Source organism: Platalea leucorodia (genome assembly GCF_965183815.1).
Source record: "Platalea leucorodia genome assembly, chromosome: 1".
NCBI classification, from domain to species: Eukaryota; Metazoa; Chordata; class Aves; order Pelecaniformes; family Threskiornithidae; genus Platalea; species Platalea leucorodia.
The window spans coordinates 132,248,254-132,267,858 of record NC_138823.1 but is presented as its reverse complement, the minus strand read 5'-3'; the positions used below and the strand labels follow the sequence as shown (position 1 = coordinate 132,267,858).

Genomic DNA, 19,605 nt, shown 5'->3' with positions numbered 1-19,605 from the left:
AGGTAATGCAGCATCTGAGGGCCAAAAGAAAGAATCCCTTAGATCCTGTAGTCCACCAGATTTGGCTTCCCTGTAACAGGTGCAAATTCAGCTTCTCTTCAAAGCTTACTGAAAACTCAGTTTTGGAGGAAGCCTAAACACACAATATTACACTTAGAAGGGAATGGTTTTCCTAAGAAATATGAAATGGAAATATGGGCTTGTAATGGAGTAGCCCCTTCTACATGTGTATCTGGTAGCTGTACTGTCATTCACATTAAGAGAGGAATCGGGACACCCGCTGGTTACAGATCTTGTAGGACATTAGGGAGGGCATTATCTCAGATATAAAACCCAAGATAATTGCATTACAAGATGACGTTGGTTAGATATTATTCCTCTGGGGGTGTTCCAAGAAGCTAGGTTTTATTTGTGGCAAATTCTTGACAAGTCGCCTTTCAGACTTATATCTAACATGACTCATAAACAACAGGAAAAGTGCTTTTTCTACATTTTACTTGATTTTCTTTATCTGCATATGACACAAATGGTACTGGTGGTTTTGATCCTGCTTCTGTTTGTTATTCACATCATAGGCTTCTTTTTATTTGTACCATGCTTCTGTATTCATACTATGCTTCTTTTAATTTTGCTTAAAATGCTTTCAATTATACAGCCATTGTTCTGAAATTAGATTTTACAACCAACAGGACATAAGTCGCACAGAAGTAAATAGAATTTATACTACACTGCCACTGAAGTAAACTACTACAACAATCACTACAATTATCATTGCCTTATACATCAAGGGTTTGTACAGAATAAATACATTATTCATAACATGAAGACAGGTTTGCATTTCAGTTCTCATATGTTTCCTTTTCGTGACCTTTCTTTAGTTTTGAAAACACATTGCAGCTTTTCGAAGTCTCTCAGTTTCTGTCTTCACGATTTCATTCCAGTATTAACATAACTGTTAGAATTCATATCCCTAAAAATATCAGACAAATAAAACATAATTTGTTACAATCAGGTGAGACAGTGAGAAAGGAATAAAAGGAAACAAATTAAATAAGAAAGAATCTTGGCTTCTGATGTATCAGTTATCTTTCCTGGCCTGAACTTCTACTTTACGCATGTGTCAGATGCAAGTCAGGGGTAGCCAACTGAAACTTCGTTCCAAGACAAATGGACAGTTCAGATAAAGCAGCAGATATGATAAGAAAGACTGTTATTGACAAGCTGGTTTAAATTATTCTTAGTAATGGGCAGGAAATATTTTTCCTATCCTGAAAAAATTTCTGAGATGTCAAAAAAATTTTTTCGTCTTAACTTGGCATGAAAAATCAAAATCTCAAACATTGTCTCAGTAAGACAATCTGAAAAAAAATAGGTTTGGATGAGAAAAATCCAACATTTTCAAAATGCTGCAATTTAGCTTGGAATTTTGTCTTTTTTTAAGCTCTAATTTGCATAAATTTAGAAAATGGAAGAGTAATTTTTAGGTAGTTTTGTTTGGTCATTTTATAGTGCTGAAATGGGATATTTTAATGATTCTGAACCTTTTTTGCCAAAGCTTTAAACTTTTTAAGATGAAACCTGATCTAAAAAAGTGTCACACCTAATCTTGTCATATGAACATTTTTGGCTTTGGCTATTTGACATCTTCTCATTAGAAAATGTTTTATAAAGAGATTCTCTGCTAGTTCTTGTGATGAGACTTTTTGATTTGATGAACTGCAAATCTTTCTTTTGGCAAACTGGACTCATATTGAAATGCTTAGGGAATATCCCTTGAGGAAGCCTGGTTGTATTTGATCATCGCTAACCTGATTTAATATGCATTTTAATATATGGCTTGAACGCTTGCATAGTATTACCTGGTTCAGATTCCTGAACATCTTGAGGCAGTTTGACGGACAGTGACTTCCCAAATCTCTGTGGCAAATTTAGAAGTGATTGACTGGAACTTCTAACAAGTGGAGATCTCCCAAGCCTATTTGAAACCTTTGGAGTACGCCTAAGTATGTTCTCTCCAAAAGCTCTCCCAAATCTCAGAGGCAAATTAGCAATTGGTTTAATGCTTCTTTCTTCTGGATAATTTCTTCCAAACCTAAGAGGTAAATTAGCAACTGAATTTGGCATCTTGTTTACTGTAGGAGGGTGCATTTTAATGATATTTTTTGATCCCCAGTCTTTCATTTCTTCAAAATTGAGACTCCTCTGCTTTTCTTCCAAGATATTATCTTTAATCTGAAGAAAAAGAATTAAAAAAAGGTTGCTATCATTTTATAGGGCATTATTCCAGCTACCAATCACACAAAGCATTCATTTTCATATCATCTCCTTAGAAAGCTGCTGGGTCACACGCTTTTTTGGATATCTAATGCTTTTTAGCTGTATTTGCTAAACGCCATTGTAGTGTGAGCTACTTTATATGGATTTCTTCATATGCAGACATTGTCCTGCTTACCTTTTCAGTACATTGACCACAAGAGCACATCGCCATGTCAGTATCCACAACTGTTCAAATGGTGTCAATTGGAAATATTTCTGGGCATAGGTGTCAGTACCTGGGCCATCAGTTAAGTGTGGACAGGAGTCATTGTCAGGTCCATATTTGCTAATATCACCAACTGAAGCTGTCTGGAGGGGAAGATGCTGACTATATTTAGTGACTTGACACAGACCCAGCCTCTTACTCATCTGGTCTGGATGAACAGGAGGATGGGCCAAGCTACCTGAAGGTATAGCTCATTTCTTCCTAAGCACTGGGTGGATGCTTTTGACCCAATATCCTGCTGGGCTAACAGCTGGGGAAATGAATGGAAAGTGTTTGGGTCAAGTCCACATCATGCCTGTTCTGGCCTTGCAGCATAGAGATTGCCCTGAGCTTTAAGTTTCTCTAATCCTCCACTAGTACACAAGATGCATTAGGAGCTCCTGGGCTCCTGATTTTTGTGTAATCAGCACAAAATCTACTTTCTGTGTCTATGCTGGCATACAGTGAGGAACTGAGCATAGTATATTACCTGTCTCTTGATGTAAAGGGCAGCTGTTGCCTGAAAAATAGCTGTATCAACACGACCATTTCCTATATAGCAGTGTTCCTTCCCTGGGCATATTGAAAATCACTTACTTTTGTGAAAAAAATAAGTTTCCAAGCCTTAACAGGAAATATGTAAAAATATGTTTTTTAATTTCAGTTGAAGACAAAAATGCTACTAATCCTAATTTCAGTTCCTTATCCCCATTTGGTGACTTTCCCAGGAGCTTCTTCAGCTACTGGGAGAGAAGGGGAATGAACCATTCTAGTTCATACTCCATGATTAAAATATTAAATAAACTATCCCTCTGATTGCACCTGCGCACGCCGTCTGAAGTATATAAAAGACAGTGAGCTGAAGACCAGAGGATTTCACTAGCATAATTAAAGTTGTATTTTGGTTTGAAGGATCTTTATTACACCAATGATGATGAGTCAAAAAGAGAGGTTGGCTCTCATTTCCCAGGGAATATTTGCAGGGCAGACAAGAAAAATAATACAGATGAACTGTGCAAATTTGATTTGGCATCTATTGAGACATAATAAATGTGCAACCCTGCAAAGATATTTTTATAGTCAATTTCCAGAGTAGAATTTTAAGACCATTAACTATATTAGATTTATAATGTTCTCTGTTTATCATTATTCTTTGAGTATTACAAGCATGCCTTTATTAATTTTGGATTAATAATGTATCTGTTATATTATGTGCATAAAGTGCCTGACAGGAATGTTAATTTAGGCCCCACTGTGTAAGTAAGAAACCTTACAGAAAAAGTCTCAACCTGATCGCAAGGCTGTATTGCAAGAAAATTGAAACATGAATTGATTTACACAGTATGTGTGTCTGAGCAAATGAATTTCCTGAAAATTCTTTCAACAAGCCTTTTTCATACTGCTAGTGCTGTAATGCTGAATACCGTGCAATGAAGTTAGGAGAGTCTTTGCCAGAAAATTGAAATTGCTCAGTATCTGACCCACAGTTCCCCCAAATAATGTCATAGTAATACAGATCTTACCTCGTAATATTTATCATCATCATCTTCTCTGCTCTGCAGACTGGACTTCATCAGTTCATCTAGGCACATACTATTCGATGTTAGAAAGACCACTGTAGCTAAAGCAAATAAAATCAACTCCTTGGTTGAAATTACTTTCATTTTTCTCAAATTAAGCTTACTTAGAGAGCTCAGAATCTGTACTGAAAAGAAAACTGCCATCATTTTATATGGTCAGAAAACAAAAAGATTTTGTTCCCTATGACATCAGTCTCAAAAGCTTCAATTCTTAGTATTAATTAGGGAAATAATTTGAATATATTTGAAGAATATTGGGAATTTCTTTTGTGAACGTTTTTAACCAACATAGCTTCTTGTTAGGGACACGCTGACTTTACAAGTATTTTCTTCTGGTGAAATATGTCTTAATTAGCTAAATTTGAGAGCCACAACAGTAGGGACTTAAAACAGCCACAATGTTCCATCACTAGTAGACAAAACCACCTTGTTTCTTTCTTTTGTATCAGTGTTCTCAGAAGGATTCTTCTGCTTAAATGGTCCTTTTGGACCATATAATGCTTGTTTATAGTTATGTACAACTAGGGACATTTGGCCCATTGAAATCAAGTGCTGTCTATTGAAGTGGTTGATCAGGTCACAAGAGATGTTACGCATCGATGAGACCTATTGACGTACATAGCGTCTATGCTCTAAATTGAACACGTTAATTCGTGTTCATCAGTTAAGTTTTTAGAAATTTCAAAGGTCATGTTAGATCTATATACTTAAGGCCAAATTTCCAGCAGTAGTTTTTAAAAAGGCATCTGCCGCTTTGCTGCATGTGGTGAAAGCACTGGACTGCCCATGCATGTTCTGTCCCAGAAGGGGATTCAGCCTGCACACTGAATGTGCCCTTAAAGCACATGTTGAATTGGTTGCTAGATAGGCTGGTGAGCCAGACTGCCAGAAAAAAGGCATATTGTGCTGTTCTCCCATTTGTTACTCTTAAGTTCTTGAAATGATTGCCTAAATCTCGTATGTTAATACTTAAAATAGGCTGCATAAGGAGAAATCTGATTGCACATGGTAAATACTCATACTGGAAAATCGGACTCTAGACAAGTTATTTTGCAGTTCAGCACCAGGGTTGTAAAATGTCCGTTCCATCACAGCACTGGCAAAGTTGTCCCAAGAGAACATGTTTTATGCTGTGGGCAGCATGGATAGTATGGACTGTTTATCAGTTGACAGTATCTTACCGTGTTTACTGCACTGTAGAGCTGAAGGATATGCAAGTAACCTCATTTTAGAATTAAAAGTTGGCTGTTTTTATAGGTTTAAAGTTGTGTGGCATGCATGGAGTCATTTCTGCCTTAGATTCTCCAAAACAGATCCTGGAGGCCTTAAGCAGCTTTGTATTAGAGCTAACAAGATACTCAAACCTCCTTTCGGACTCATGAGAACCACAGGTCGTATGCTGGAAACTGCTCTGACATGACTGCACCTCTAAGTTGACCGAGATAACAGGAAACACTAAACCTATCACCTAAATTGTTTACTAGAGCCACTTAAAGTGAAAAAAGAAGAAAAAGAAATTCCAATGAATTATCTCCTTAGGAGAAATAACAACTTCTCCTTCTTTCCCTCTCCCATAATGTAATACTCATCAATAGCAGGAGAAGCAGAAGCCCCTGTTTTCCAAGCTTGGACCATCTTGTCCCCATTCCCCGTAGATACATGGTCCCTGTGTCCCCCAACTCCTCAAATTACTGGGGATCATCTCGGGTAGGAGGGCAGTGGGTTGGGGGTGTCTCCTTGAAGGTGACAAGAGTAAGCAATTTTAGAGGGAATTTGAAGCTCTCTTGAGGAGAGGATGAGATGAGGGGGCTGGGGAGGTATTGTACAGTGCCTACTATCAGACTCTCATACTGTCTAGTGAACCCTCTGGCAAACAGTGGACTAGCTAGGCAGTGTGTATGATCTTGCCTGGTAATTCCTATGAAATACCACTCTCTTAGCCTGGCTTCAATGCCCACCCACCTGCCACCATTCCCCATATTCATTCCAGATAAATAGTGTACCTGCACCAGAGGGGTGCTGGATTTTCTCCCATGAGCTCTCTGAACTCTGGGGGACGAGTTCAGGGATCAGGAGTAATCCCATGCCCGAGATAAGGGCCATTAGGCTTTTGGACACCGGAGCATTGGTTTGCCACGCTAGCTGAGCTAAGGTGGTGGGGCTGAGACTAAGGGGTCAACCAGATGAGAATGCTGACCTGGGAGCCAGATGTAGAGGTAACATCCAGAAGCACAGCTATGGGGGGGAGCTGTGGGGGGGTTGTGTGTCTACCCAGGTATCTGAGGTGAACCTGCCTGGCAGAGTGTGTGTGGGGAAATGCCTCCCTTCCCAGGGGAGAGGGAAATCCCACTGACAGAGCTGGAAGTGAAAAGGGAACAGTTTCTCAGATGAACTTTCTCAGGTGGAGAGGGTGTGAAAGATTCTGCCCATTTTTTATGTGACAGGAGACCATTAAATTGTTAAAATAGATTTCAATGGTATTAGTGAGCTAATTAGAAGCCCCTGTGAGAAAAGAATGCATTTTAATCAGTTACTGGCTTTTGTGTGCTGCTTTCCCTTGTTGTTGTAGACACTGTTTACATTCATTTGCTCATTGTTTCTTTGCTATGTGCAATCCTTCTGGCCCTGGCTGACAGCGGAAAAGGTTGGGTTCAAAGATCTGGTGCTTGCTTCAGAAAGCTGCTGGACAAAGTGAAGTATGATGGGAATAAGCACAGTTCTGCATAGTCTCAAGGGACAATGCTTCCCCTTTGCATTCACTAAGACTGTTCTACAAGATGTTGTTTTAGAGTGGGATGTGGCAGGTGGGAAGGGAAAAGATACTGGACCAGTAATGATTCATGAAGAGTGGTTGTGTGTACATACATGAACAAATGTATGCAGGAAGTGAGAAAGCATCATCTGTCCTCAGAGTGCCTTGGTATTAGCCACCTCTCAGAATAGATGACTTTTTTTTTTTTAAATAATAATATTCTTGCCAGGGAAATGGAGTTTTGGGGATACCAAAATTTTGGTATTTGCAAATCTGGGCCAAATTCCTTGGAAAATAGAGGGAATAAAAGAAGGATGTCAATGGGGAAGACCTCTAAAAGGAGCCTATGTCCTCTTAGTGCTCTGGCAGGTCAGGGGCAGCAATTGTCTCTTTTCACTGAGGGCTGAGCGCGGGTTCCTGACTCTCCAGAGCCTCATGTCAGGGGGCTCCCATCTGTGGGAACAGATGGATTTTCCAAGTTCCTTTTCTTTATGGTAACAATAAAGACAATAATGAATGCAATTCATGCACTAATTTCTATCTAACATGTGGTCATTTACCATTGGGCTTTCCTTTTATCTAGATGCTGGTTTATGAACCTCTCTTCATCAGTGGTCTTTCAATTAACTGTGTGAAGATATTTGCTTTCTAAATTAAATGGAATTGGCAAGATACAAAAACTCTCCTGCATTGTTTGACACAAATACAAATTCTGTTTTCCCTAGACAGAAGAGGAAAATGTATTGCTGTTGTCTAAGCCGCATCAGGCTTTCTTGACATTCAGTTTGTCTCCTATGTATGTTGATTTTCTAATCAACATGCAGTGAAGTTTCCAGGTATTTTGCATGCCAAGCAGTCAGAGAGTTGTACATCCCTATGCTTTATTATAGATTAATTTGCCTTTGATGGCTCTACAGTAGGAACTCTTTGGAAATTTCAAGTCAAGCAGTTATGATGATTGTTCATTATCTTTTCTGAGGAAGAACTTGTCAGACCCTAGCGCTCAAGTACCAGAATGGATAACGTGAGCACTCTTCATCTATGTGACTGCAAATTCTGCTGTGTTTAGACCATCTTCAGTAGTGGCATAAGCTGGCCCAGCTGACTTCAAACTGAGGCAGCTGAGGCATCCTGGCATGATCTATTAAAATTATTTATTTGTGGAGCGAAGACGCATTTGTTGGTGGCAACAGTGTTGGGGATGAGGGCTGTCTATTGAATTGCTCTAGCTTGATCCACAAAGGATCTGATTAAGGCATATGGAAGAGAGGGGGCTCCAAGTATTGCTGAAAACAACTTTTGAGTTCCTAGCCTCTTGTCCCACACTTGTTTGTTTTGTCTTGCTATCTTACATCACTCGTCAGCCAAGCTATTCAGAGAACTTGACCATAATTGAACTTCCGTTTTGAAAATTCCCCAGTTAAATAGGAGTAAGCCCTCCCATCTACATGTGAAACAAACCTCACAGGCAGGGCCAATTTAAAGAGTTTTTCTGCAGGTGTGTCCTACAAACTAGGACAAGGTAGCACTTGCTTCTTTTTTTGTCTTCATTTAGTGTAGGCAGGCACAGGAAAGAGCATTTATTTTGGCTTAGTGGTACAACAGTAAGGTGGATATCTGATCTGTGATGTGTTACTGCAGTGACTTGATGTATATCTGCTTTAAAAATTTGACATTAAAATGTAATTAGTAGTAATGACAAGAGTAGCTCAATTTCATAAGCAACTCAATGCACAGTAAGTTATTTGATTCCTGTGAAAGAACAAGTTTTAATATTTCTCTTTCTTTATATAAGAATATACTGATAAATCCTTATCCATTATTAACAACATATTGTGTGAAAATTGCATGTTATATGACTCATGTCACCAATAAGCATCTGCGCATTTCCATAATGATAAATCATTCATAATATATTCATTTTGCCATTATGTATTATATGACCTATTCTATGGCTCATTTTGAAATAAGAAGATTTAGAAATGTATGATTTTTTTCATTGGCAAACAATTCTGTTCATTTTTCACCCATTCTTATGGCATGCTGTAGGTTGTGCTGGCTTTGCTCTGTTGTGCTTCAGTTCTGGTGCACAATCCAAGGTGTATTTGCTCGGAATATATATGGCTCAAAGCAGATAGTCATACCTCCACTGCACTCAGTATCCTGACATTGTATACGTGTGTAGGCCTAGTGTCCCTCTCATACTGACAGTAAATATTTCAGTGACCAAGGGAACCAGTGAAGCTTGGTTTCCCATGACTTTGTGATTGAAGAGTAAATGACAGTGTGTATTCTCTGAGGTCCAGTAAGGATTAACCTTACTGTAGGATCCCTGCGCGAGCAGTGTGTCTATCCTCTCTTGCCATGCCTGTTATCATGAAGTGGAATTTCAGCAAGACTTCTCCCTGCCAAATTCAACTGAACTTGGCTTCTAGGCTTGGAAGTTATCAAGGGTGACTGACAGGCACACACTTACGCACAGAGAAACAGATTTGCCTCATTTCATTAGGAAACCGATACTAAATCAGGAATGACTGTGCTGAAATACCACAGGTATAAAACCTCAACATCTGTACAATTACTGTGGGCACAGTGATAATTTCTGTCTTTATTAATGAGACATTAGCTCAGCTTTTGGGATTTTGCAGAAGAATAGGGGAATTTACTCTACTATGAAAGCCCCCTTCTTTGTGTACTTGGTAAGGAAAAACAACCTTTGTGAAACAGCCCTCTCTGATTTGCAGAATCAGGCTTTAAGTTTTAAACCAGATTTTCATCTACATGTAGCTCTGAGCTTTCCTGTTAGCTGGGTAGTAGTAAACAAAGGACAAATGCATGCAAATATCAAGGTACAAATAATCTTATTTTAAGGTTAACCCCTGTGAATCAGTCCCCAGTGTTAGAAGATATTTTCCCCTTTGATTAGCTAAATCCAGGATATGAATGTGTAACTTCACGTTTTAATAGTTTTTTTTTATTTTTTCCTTGAGCTTTTGGAGCAGCAGAACAGCATGAGAGACAGAAAACAATGAGAGGCTTGAGTTATTATGGTAACAAGCTGAAAACGACTTTATCTTCTTGGTAAATAAGGTGTGAACAATAATTCCAGATTAGACAGGTTCTTCAATTATACATTCGTGTTAGTAATAAAATAAACATGTTTTCAATAACATTTGGGATATAAATACATTCTTCTTTTTTATTAACTGCTCTGCAGAGTATAATACTGTACTTACCAATCTACTACAGTGTGTAGCAACTCTAGCCCATTCTTGTCTATTAAAAATTAAACCCTTTTACCATACATTATTAAAAGTGCTTTGGTTGGCTGCAAATCAAGAAAGACTTCATAAAGTCTTAGAAGAATGAGAAATCTGATTAAATCTAGGGTGTACAGGCAGCAATGGAAAGTGCATGAGAAAAAAAATACAACATTAAATTATGTCTTAAAAACTCTTTCAGGACTTTAAAAAATCATTAGCAGCTTTTATTCAAGTTAACTATTAACCAAGAGACTCTTAATAGATTTGTTATTCCATGTTCTCCCCTTTTTCAGCTTGGAACCTGTGTTAGTTATAGATACAGATGCCTTCGTTCCTTGTTCTCCCCTTTTTCAGAATGATGTTTTTCTAGAAATATTGTGCTTATTTAATAGCTCCCCTATGCCTTGTATATAAACACTGAGGAGAGTGAAGATTACACTATTTATTAGCTGAATTGTGGGTTGCAGGGTCTGATTTTCACTTTAGGAAAAAATGTGAGCAATTTGGGAGAGGAAAAAAATGAAAAGAAAACAAACACCTATGTTTCTTGGAGGGAAAAAGAGGCTGCAAGCATTTTACTGACCAAGCTGGAGAAGCAGGTCCAGCTTATTTGAAATAAAGCTTCTCTCTCTCTTTTTTTCTTAATGTAACTTTTTAAAGGGAAAAAGGGAGAGAAAAATCTGTTCTTTTCATCCTTGCTGTTTTATGACAGTGACGTTAGACAGTATCCTGGAATGGGAAGTATTTCACTGGGAAGTACTGAATTTTGCATGTGATGGCGAAGGAGCTGACGGTGCCATCGCTTAACCTTGAGCTGTGTGTTAGCCACAGGGCCTGTAACATCTCTGTGTGGAAAAGTGACAGGGAACGTGCAGCAGCACAGCCAACACACGGGGGCCACGGTCCACAACTGGGAGTTATTTTTGTTGCTTGCATAGAACTAATAAGTCACAATCCTAGCTCAAAAGGTCCCCATCCCACCATCGTGAGCATAGGGAGAGGTGGGGTGGACTTCTGCCTCATTTCAGGCACGCGTCTCCCTGTGTCAGGGTCAGAGCTGTGCTCACCTCTGGCAAACTGGGCCATCGAGAGGCAGCCTGCTGCTCCTTGCCAGCTCCAGAGGCTTGCCAGCTCCTGCCAGCTCCCATTGCTGTTGACCAAATAAGCTAGAGCCAGAAAAAAGCTTGACAGACTTCTCTGCTCTCATCTCACCTGAGAAAGAAATGAAGACCTGCCAGGAGCCAGGAAGCCATTGAGCAAGCCTTCTGCTGGGGCCACCTCTCAGGGAGAGGGTCAAGGGCTTCTCAGCTGGTTGAAGCAGGGCTTGGGAAGAGAGGTACCAGCTTGACTGAAAACAGGCAAGATTAACAGTGCAGACAGTTGCCTGATTATTGCAGATTTTGTGCAGCTTTCTTTGAAATGTGGAACTAGATATTGCTTGAGATAGCATGCTAGGCTAGCTGGACAGCTTGGCTGCTTTAGCACTGAAATTTTTATGGTCTTATGAAAAAACAGTCACTCTTCTCTGCTACTTTCCTTCCCTCTCAGTTTATTTTTTTATTTATTTTATCCCTGTTCATCTGAAATATAGAGGACAGATTCTTGTGAAGATCTGATCCCTATGGTGTGACCATGGGATCAGGAGGTTTCTAATGGGAAGACTGGGAATGGTAAGGTGCAAGTGAGTACTGGAGCCCACGCACTGGCTGTTCTGCAGCACCTCTGTGATATCTCAGGGCAGTTGAATGGGGAAAGCCCATGAAGAAGTAAAAAAAAAAAGCACTGAGAGGACAAATCTATCACCTGAATACAGGATGGAACATGTCATTTTCAGCTGAAAGGATCTAGAGGAGAAAAAGAGGATTACTCAAGTTTAATTGCTGTGCTGATTTGGGGCCCATATGTACTGAAACAGCTGTGTGCAACCTCACTTTGTTTTGAAAGAGGACATTTCAAAACTGTTGCACTGTCCCAAATTTATGAGTAAAGAACATTTCTTGATCCTGCTAAGAGTTACCAGTAGTGGCCAACAGTTCTGGGATGGGCTGGCCATGACCTGGAAGAGTCACTTTTTAATTCTTGATGTATTGACTTGGGCATCAGATAAACATGTACTGAAGGAAGTTTTAATAACACACTGTTCCTCAAAATCCTTACGAGATGCCAAGTCAGTTCGTTTGCTACTCAGTTCCCTGAACCCTGCACAGATTTTCTTAGGGACAAAATCAAGGAGTTATAGTCCTGGTAGAAAAGGAGCTCTGGTGGCAGTTGCTGTGTGGTAAGGGAAGTGCTAGGAGCTATGAGAGCTGCGTGCGGTGCCTGCGAAGGAAGAGAGTAAGAGGCAGAAAGAGCACGAGGGGAAGAGCAAATCTGGACAGTGTGTGCAGGGCGTCAATCCAAAGCTCAGTTCCTTGCTCTGTAAAGTGTAAGAACTAACTAAATTTTGAGTTATAGAGCTATAATTCCATCGCTGGATTGTGGTGACTGTATAAGGCCACTTGAGCTTTGCTCTTATAGTTTATGATATCACCACAATCCCTTGGTGGATTTACAGCCCTGTAATTTTTTAAAGTAGTGAGCTGTTTATTTTTCTGTTTACAACAGTACATCACTGGAGATATTGATAACAGTCACCTAGTTCTAGTGTATAGTTCCCTATACTCTTGCATTTCTTTTGGTAGAAAAAATTAAAATCATTCTTTAGGAGCAGGCTGGGGGGAGAGAGAGGAAGCTCCTTTTCTGCCTCTCTCTGTCTCTTTAAAGACTGTTTAATTTAGCAACTATTTGTCCAGACGCAGGAGGGCATAATGACTACCAATTTAACATCACTGTATGACAAACAGCTGTATGACTCCCACTTTCACATATTTTCTTTTCTCTTTCTTGCCCCCTGCTGTGTATTAATTTCTCAATGAGGGTTCATCTCGCCAGCCTCTTGCACAGGACGTCACCGTAACAGAAGGCTGAGGGAGGTCAGTGTGGTACATCACAGGCGGACGCCAGGCCTGAGCAAGAGGCAGGTCTTGGGCTTGATCCCACCCCAACACCGTGCCATGGATTTTGGTTCAGAACAGATGGACGTAACTGTTAATTTGATTAGTTGTGAGTGTGGCAGGGAGGTAATCACAGCAAAAGGGGATGAGCACGGTAGGCAGCTAATTTAAGTGTCATGTGCTAGGCTGCTGTAGCGTCACAGACGTATTCTGCTCCACAGGTGACTGTGCCAATTACTTAGTGCAAATAAATAAATATAAGCATGTAACAATCAATCAGCTCAGTCGGACAATCTACCCATTGTACCCCAAGCACTGAGAGCAGAGGCATCACAAACTTGGCAGCAGTACTGGGGAGCTGCTTAGGAGAGTTAAAAGTGTTTGAATAGAGAGGTAGGGGATGGCCAGAAGCTTTTGGTTTTGCTGGAAGTAACTGACCTTGGCATTTAGAAAATCTCAGTGTCTCTACTAACATCTTCCAGTACAACTTTCGGTGATTTTGCTACAGGTCAAAAAGTATGTCAGTGGCCAAAAGGAACTGAACCTCTGTCTCCAGATGCAGACTAATGGGTGTATAATAGACATGTCTGCAGGAGTGCGATTTTAGATGAACACAAATTATTGGAAAGGAGTTTTATTACGAATACTGAGTTATCTCCAGTTCTAATCCAGAAAAGGACCATTGCAGAGCCATAGGATCAGTCAAATATGGGGAATTTTTTGTTTCTTTTTGTTGTAAACAACAAGATGCAGGATGTGACGCACGATAATCATTCTGTCTTATTCTTCAGTCTGGGATGTGAAGAAATATGCTAAAAAATCTATCTTGTTATATCTGCTTTGCCAAGGCTTCTAAGATAGGACATTTGTTTAGGAAAAAAGCCCATGCATCCCCCTCCTTGACACTAAATCTACTCATTTAGATTATAAGTTGGTATTTTCAGTATGTATTTTTAATTAAACCATACTTAAAAACCTAAGATGCCCAGACATTAATGAGTGGATTTTAGCTAGTACCCTCCTAAGCACTGATCAACGCAGTACATACTGCAATTTCACATGAAGCATTTTTTGTCAGGTTTTTGTGCACTCTATCCTAGGTTAGGCCATGGTGGTGCCTAAAACAGCTCAGCATTTTCTAGATTTTACTTATGTGCAGGCCTTCACTACTGGTAAAATATCTAAATTAGGCTATTCGCGGTTTGGTTATCATTCTTCCTTTGGGCACAGAATGCTGTATGCAAATAAAAAGAAAGAGAAAAGCAGCTCCAAAGGATTTATTCAGCAGTCTCTCAATTTAACCACATGGGGGCATGAGATATTTATTTAAGAGAGCTTTTTAGGCACATGATTGGGAAATACATGGCGATAGGAAGCCTTACTGGTAAACTGGTATCAGAATTGTTGCTTACTCTTTAGCTCTTTGCTTGCAATCAAAAATACTTTGCAAACAATTATTGCAAATGACATTAACCTAAAATATAGTAACAAACAAAATACAGTGTGGACAGAAAAGAATATCAAAACATATTTTAAATATCCCCATTAGTTAACCTGGCCTCTAAATATATTTTTATGATGCTATTTTGGTGCCTCTGTAAACAAAATCTGAAATCTTCCATATAACCCTGCATATCTGACTTAAATAACTTGAACATTTAAATTAAATGAGAGGGAGGCTGCTCTGAGATACAGCAACCTAGATCTGGAGTAAATCCATTTCATTAATTGCCTAGATGACATTTATTTTTGTCATTCTCTTGCAAGATGAGTAATATGCTCTATACATTTCGGCCCAGATCCAGCTAAGCACATAAAATCATAGTTAATGACGTTAAGTGCTTGAGTAGTTCTCCTTGAGCACATGCCTTAAGCTGAGTACATATTGAAGTGCATTCCAACACAGAGAAAGTGGCACAATCAAACCTTTAATTAGTTTTAAAATGGAATTCAAAATGCAATGCAATTCTTTGCACTTTACATTGAAAAAAATGCATGCTTTGAGACTCTCTTGGGACAGAGATGACTAAACCTATTTATCCACTTTGGTTTCCAAAGGGAATGAATGCTCATTGTTTTCTGCTGTTGTTCTCCCCTAAATTTATAAATTTATTTTGCTCAGTCAACTAGTTTGTTTACAGCAGAACATTTATATGAATATTTCCAAGTCTGTTATTTTATGGACTTTTTTATTTATAAGATAATTTGTGCATTTTATTGGCATTTAAGAGGGTGGAATATTTTTACTTCTGCTTCTGTAATTTTAAATCAAAGCAAAAATGAGCAGCAGTAACATCGTATAAACCAGTGTTCACAGTACCTGAAAGCTTGTTTCTTTTCAAAATAAGCTGAAAATCAGGATTTTGTACTGCACATTTCTTATCCATATATTTAATGCTCACACAGCTCAAAGGAACCATAAATTTCTGTCTTGTATTTCGAGCCATTGTGTGCTTTCCACTCTGCAGTTTTCGGCATGTGCCTTTGACATACCGATCTCTGTCCAAACAGGATTACTGCACACAGGTGAATTCCAAGTCTAAGGGGGAACACTGGCCTCCTGTTCCTCTCAGAGAGAAGAAGCTGAGAAAGGCACCTCTGAATTCAATCCATGCTTCACCAAAACTTGGAGTACTTTGTTCTTTGGCTTTGGTATAAACCCATTTTTGTGGTAAATGTATTTCTACAAGGAGTCTAAATAATGCCCAGAGTTGTAGCAGGCAGAGGCAAAACTATTTCTGAACATAATGTAGTTGGTACAGCACAGCAGAATTCATTCTTGAACTAGCAGACTACAGCTGTTGGGTACTTTTTCCTAAGCTACAAAACCTTCTTATTTCAATGGCTAGGCTTAGATCAATTTTGATTGCTCCAACAATTTCATCTTGATATCTTGCTTTTGTAAGTGCTCTGTGAAAGCTTGCCTGAAAATCCTTCCCAACAAATGCTAAATAACTTGAGACTGTTGACCCACTCATATAACAAAAAGTCATGTGTCCTTTGACCATGTTCTCACTCGGAATTAAAACACAAGCATATGCGAGGAATTACGACAAGTAAACAGAAGATGAGTCCATATTGCAGCCTTACCCTGGCAAAATGCCCACTGACACTAAGTGTCACTTTCTGTCCCCAAAACAAAGTCTGTAGTATGTTTGACTGCATTTCTTTTCTGTTCCTTAATATGTCTGTTCCTTGCTAGCAATGAAGCACTTGGGTGTATTAATCTCTAAAGCTATCAGCTCATTTATATGGTCTCTAAAATGGATGAGGCAATGAACATGGTGTCAGATACTGTTTCCCGGTAAGTTTTTCTGATCCGCTAATGCATCAAATATATTTGAATTTACTATTCACATAACTTTTTATGGAACACTATTAAGCCAATTTGGTTGATAACCACTGTAACCTTTTTAGTAAGTTACAGCACAGTGAGGTTGCTATTCCTGGACGTGGTTTGCTGTATCATGCACTACATGCTGGTGCCATGACATCCTTGTATGAAGGAGGAGAATGCGGTTGTTGGGTTTTTTGTTGTTGTTTTTTTTTTTTTAAATATTGCTTGTTCTTAAATGGAGAACTGATTAGAGTGAATGATTTAATATTGCTTTGCCTCAAAAGCAATGGAATCTGGGGAAAGGATCAAACAGTCCCTGTAAGTTGGCTACCACCTTCCTGACTTCATATTGTTTTTAAATGAAACATCTGACACATTCTCCAGCTGGGATGTTATTTTGTTCTTCTTGACAAAGTAATTCAAAATTCACTGAAAAACAAGCTGAATGGAAGAGGGATTATTTTTTTTTCCATAAACATCTGGAGCTTTCTTTCAAAGCTGATGTGATCTTTCATCTGGACAAGAAAGGCTTTGATCCAAACTCTAAGATCCCCCTATCTCCCAGTTAATTGGTGTTAGTGAGGTAGGTTTGACAGTCGCTAACACAGTCTCTGGAATGCCTTACTCTGTTAAGACCTGTCTATTGTGGCTCAGTCAGCTCAAAGACATCAGCTTTCTCTCATTTGACTTCTGCCCCGCTGGGGATGGTTACAGGTTTTATTTGCTTTCATTATTTTCTCTTGTAAAACCATTGAATGCCAACAAAGAAAAACACTTTTGAAACCAAGCAAAAACAATCTCTTACAGACATTCCCGATAAGCTTTGGTTTTCACAAAAACTCACAGATAAGGAGAAAGGGGGATTGCATTAAAAATTGAGCTCTTTGTTTTTTGAGGTCTTGCCCACGTTTGGGGGTGATCTTGTCTGGTTTCCTGTAATATATTTAGTAATTGAAACAATAAAAGCAAGTATCTTTGCCTCTGCCATGTGTACATCAGTTATACACTGTGCATATTAAAGTATTATTCTGTAAAAAAAATGCTCGTTTTTAAATCCAAATTTTAGTGTGATTAATTTAAAAAAAAAATCTATGCCCTTCCTTCGTGGTAGGACACAGCAGAATAAAGGAAGTCTTATCTTCTCCACTGTGTTGCAGTTGGCTGCTGGCAGACAGTTCCCCAAACCAAAAGCTATTGGCTAATTCCATTACTGAAAAGAGTCTCTGACTCCACAGTAACTCAACATTACAGAGCTACATTTTGGAAAGAGTGTAGGATCTTTGTGGTGTGTTTATTGTCTGTTAAGCTAGGGGATAAGCTTCCTCATGGCCCTGACATCTGATCATGAGAGCATATATGAATTTCAATATTGAAAATATTAAAGATGAAAGTAGAGATTCCTCATCCGCTAGACATAAAAAACACAAAGCAAAAATCATTATTAGCCGATATGTTTGAGAAACTATGTGACAGCTATAACCCTGCAGCTGTTATTGATCTTGGCAGTTAATGGTTTAATATTGATTAGAAACTGATATACCACTGACACGCACATATCCATTTCTCTCAGAATATGTGCCTCATCTTTTTTCTGTAGGTTCATCTCTAGAGCAAAGATCTCAGAGTTCAATGAGCTCCTCAATAGTAGGTTCTGCATCCCACAGCTTTTCTTTAGCGCAGCCTCTTCCAAAAAGTTGATGGAAAGGCAGTGTGTTTGAACTGCAGTGAACATATATATCTGCAGAGTATAAGGTTTGACGATAAGTAGGAAGCTCAGGTTTGGGGAAAAAAAAGGAAGAAAAATTAAATGAGGCTGTAAAAATCATGTTTCAAGATGGGAAAAAAAAACCCACCCACCACTGTAAATAATAAGAAGAAAAGCCAGCATGTAAATGGAGACACTGACTTAGGATTGGTTTTGCTAATCAGGGCCAAGACAAAAGACTGTTAAAAGAGCTAGTCCTCTGCTCAGCAAAGGCGAGGTATTTAAGGATCAAACCTCTTCTCACAAGTAATGCTGACATGTCCAAGTTTAAACTCTCTGCGACAAATACATCATTGAGATTGTTCAACCGTGGGTGACTTGCAGGTTTTGAGGAGATGGGGAGAGACACGTAGATCCAGTGGCTAAATGCTTGGGTGAGAAGGTCAGTTAGCCCATGCTGGGGTCCACGGTCCTGTGCCTGAAGCAGCTCGGAGAGCTTGGCCTGCCCTGATCAGATCCATTGTCTGCACTGGGAGCTTCTGCCTCTGTGGAATGGAGCACCTGGTCTCTCCGTACGTGAGATTTGCAGCCTTCAAGCTGCCACTTATGTGCTGTTCCAAGGCCTTCCTGGCTTTTTGAAACAGCCTCAGACTCCCATTTTTACTAGTCACAGTTGCAGAAATGAAGGACTTGAGGATCGTTACTCCAGTTCTGCAGCTGTGAGTAGCTGCTCTAGAGTCTGAAGAAGAAAACATACATAACCAAGTGCATTAAGCAGCCACTGGGTAGTGATTACCACTCACTTTGGACTGGGGATTTTTGTTTGTTCGATTGTTTTTAACGGGTGCAATAATTTATTTTTAGCACAGTAGTGTTTAATTTCTCCATGGGCTGACTTCTTTAGGGAAGTGTAACAAATGTAGTTATCATTTTCATCCGGAGACAAGTGCCTGGCTGTCTCCATATCACTACTGGAATCTGAGACCAATGGGAGATTTGGGCCAGTTGTTAAGTTACGTACATAAGCTCAAAATCTCCTACATGAGCTTAGGGTTTTTCACATGTTTAAGCACCTAGGCTTGATTCAAAGCAACTTTGATGGAATAACCAGGCTTTATGCATTAGACATGAAAGGCATTTGAATAAATTCCAGTTCAATATTTAGGTCTGGCATTTTTCAAGATTTACTCTTAGCTCACTTCCTTTCAAGAAAATTGGGACTGTGCTTTACCCAGCTTTTCAAGCATTTCCAGAGAAATACCTTTGGAGAAAAGAAATCTGGCTAAAGAATGTACTCGCTTTCTTTCCGTATTCACAGTTTCAGCAACAAACCCAGGCAGCTTTTTATTTTTAACCTCTTCAGGGCTGAATGTGTCAGAAAGTTCAGTCACAGCCCAAGGAGTTTCATTTACTTCTCTCTAACATTTTTGACTGGCATAGATGTAATCTCATTA

At 39.3% G+C, this 19,605-nt stretch overlaps 1 protein-coding gene across 1 annotated transcript; it reads right to left on the bottom strand.

Moving 5' to 3' along the window:
• Positions 1–1,803: 1,803 nt before the first annotated feature.
• On the bottom strand, positions 1,804–4,185 carry NPVF (neuropeptide VF precursor; the record flags this gene model as incomplete). The annotated part of the gene is made up of 2 exons (XM_082329463.1): positions 1,804–2,232; positions 4,045–4,185. The coding sequence occupies 2 exons, from the start codon at positions 4,183–4,185 to the stop codon at positions 1,804–1,806; spliced, it is 570 nt and encodes a 189-aa protein (XP_082185589.1).
• Between the last annotated feature and the right edge of the window lie 15,420 nt (positions 4,186–19,605).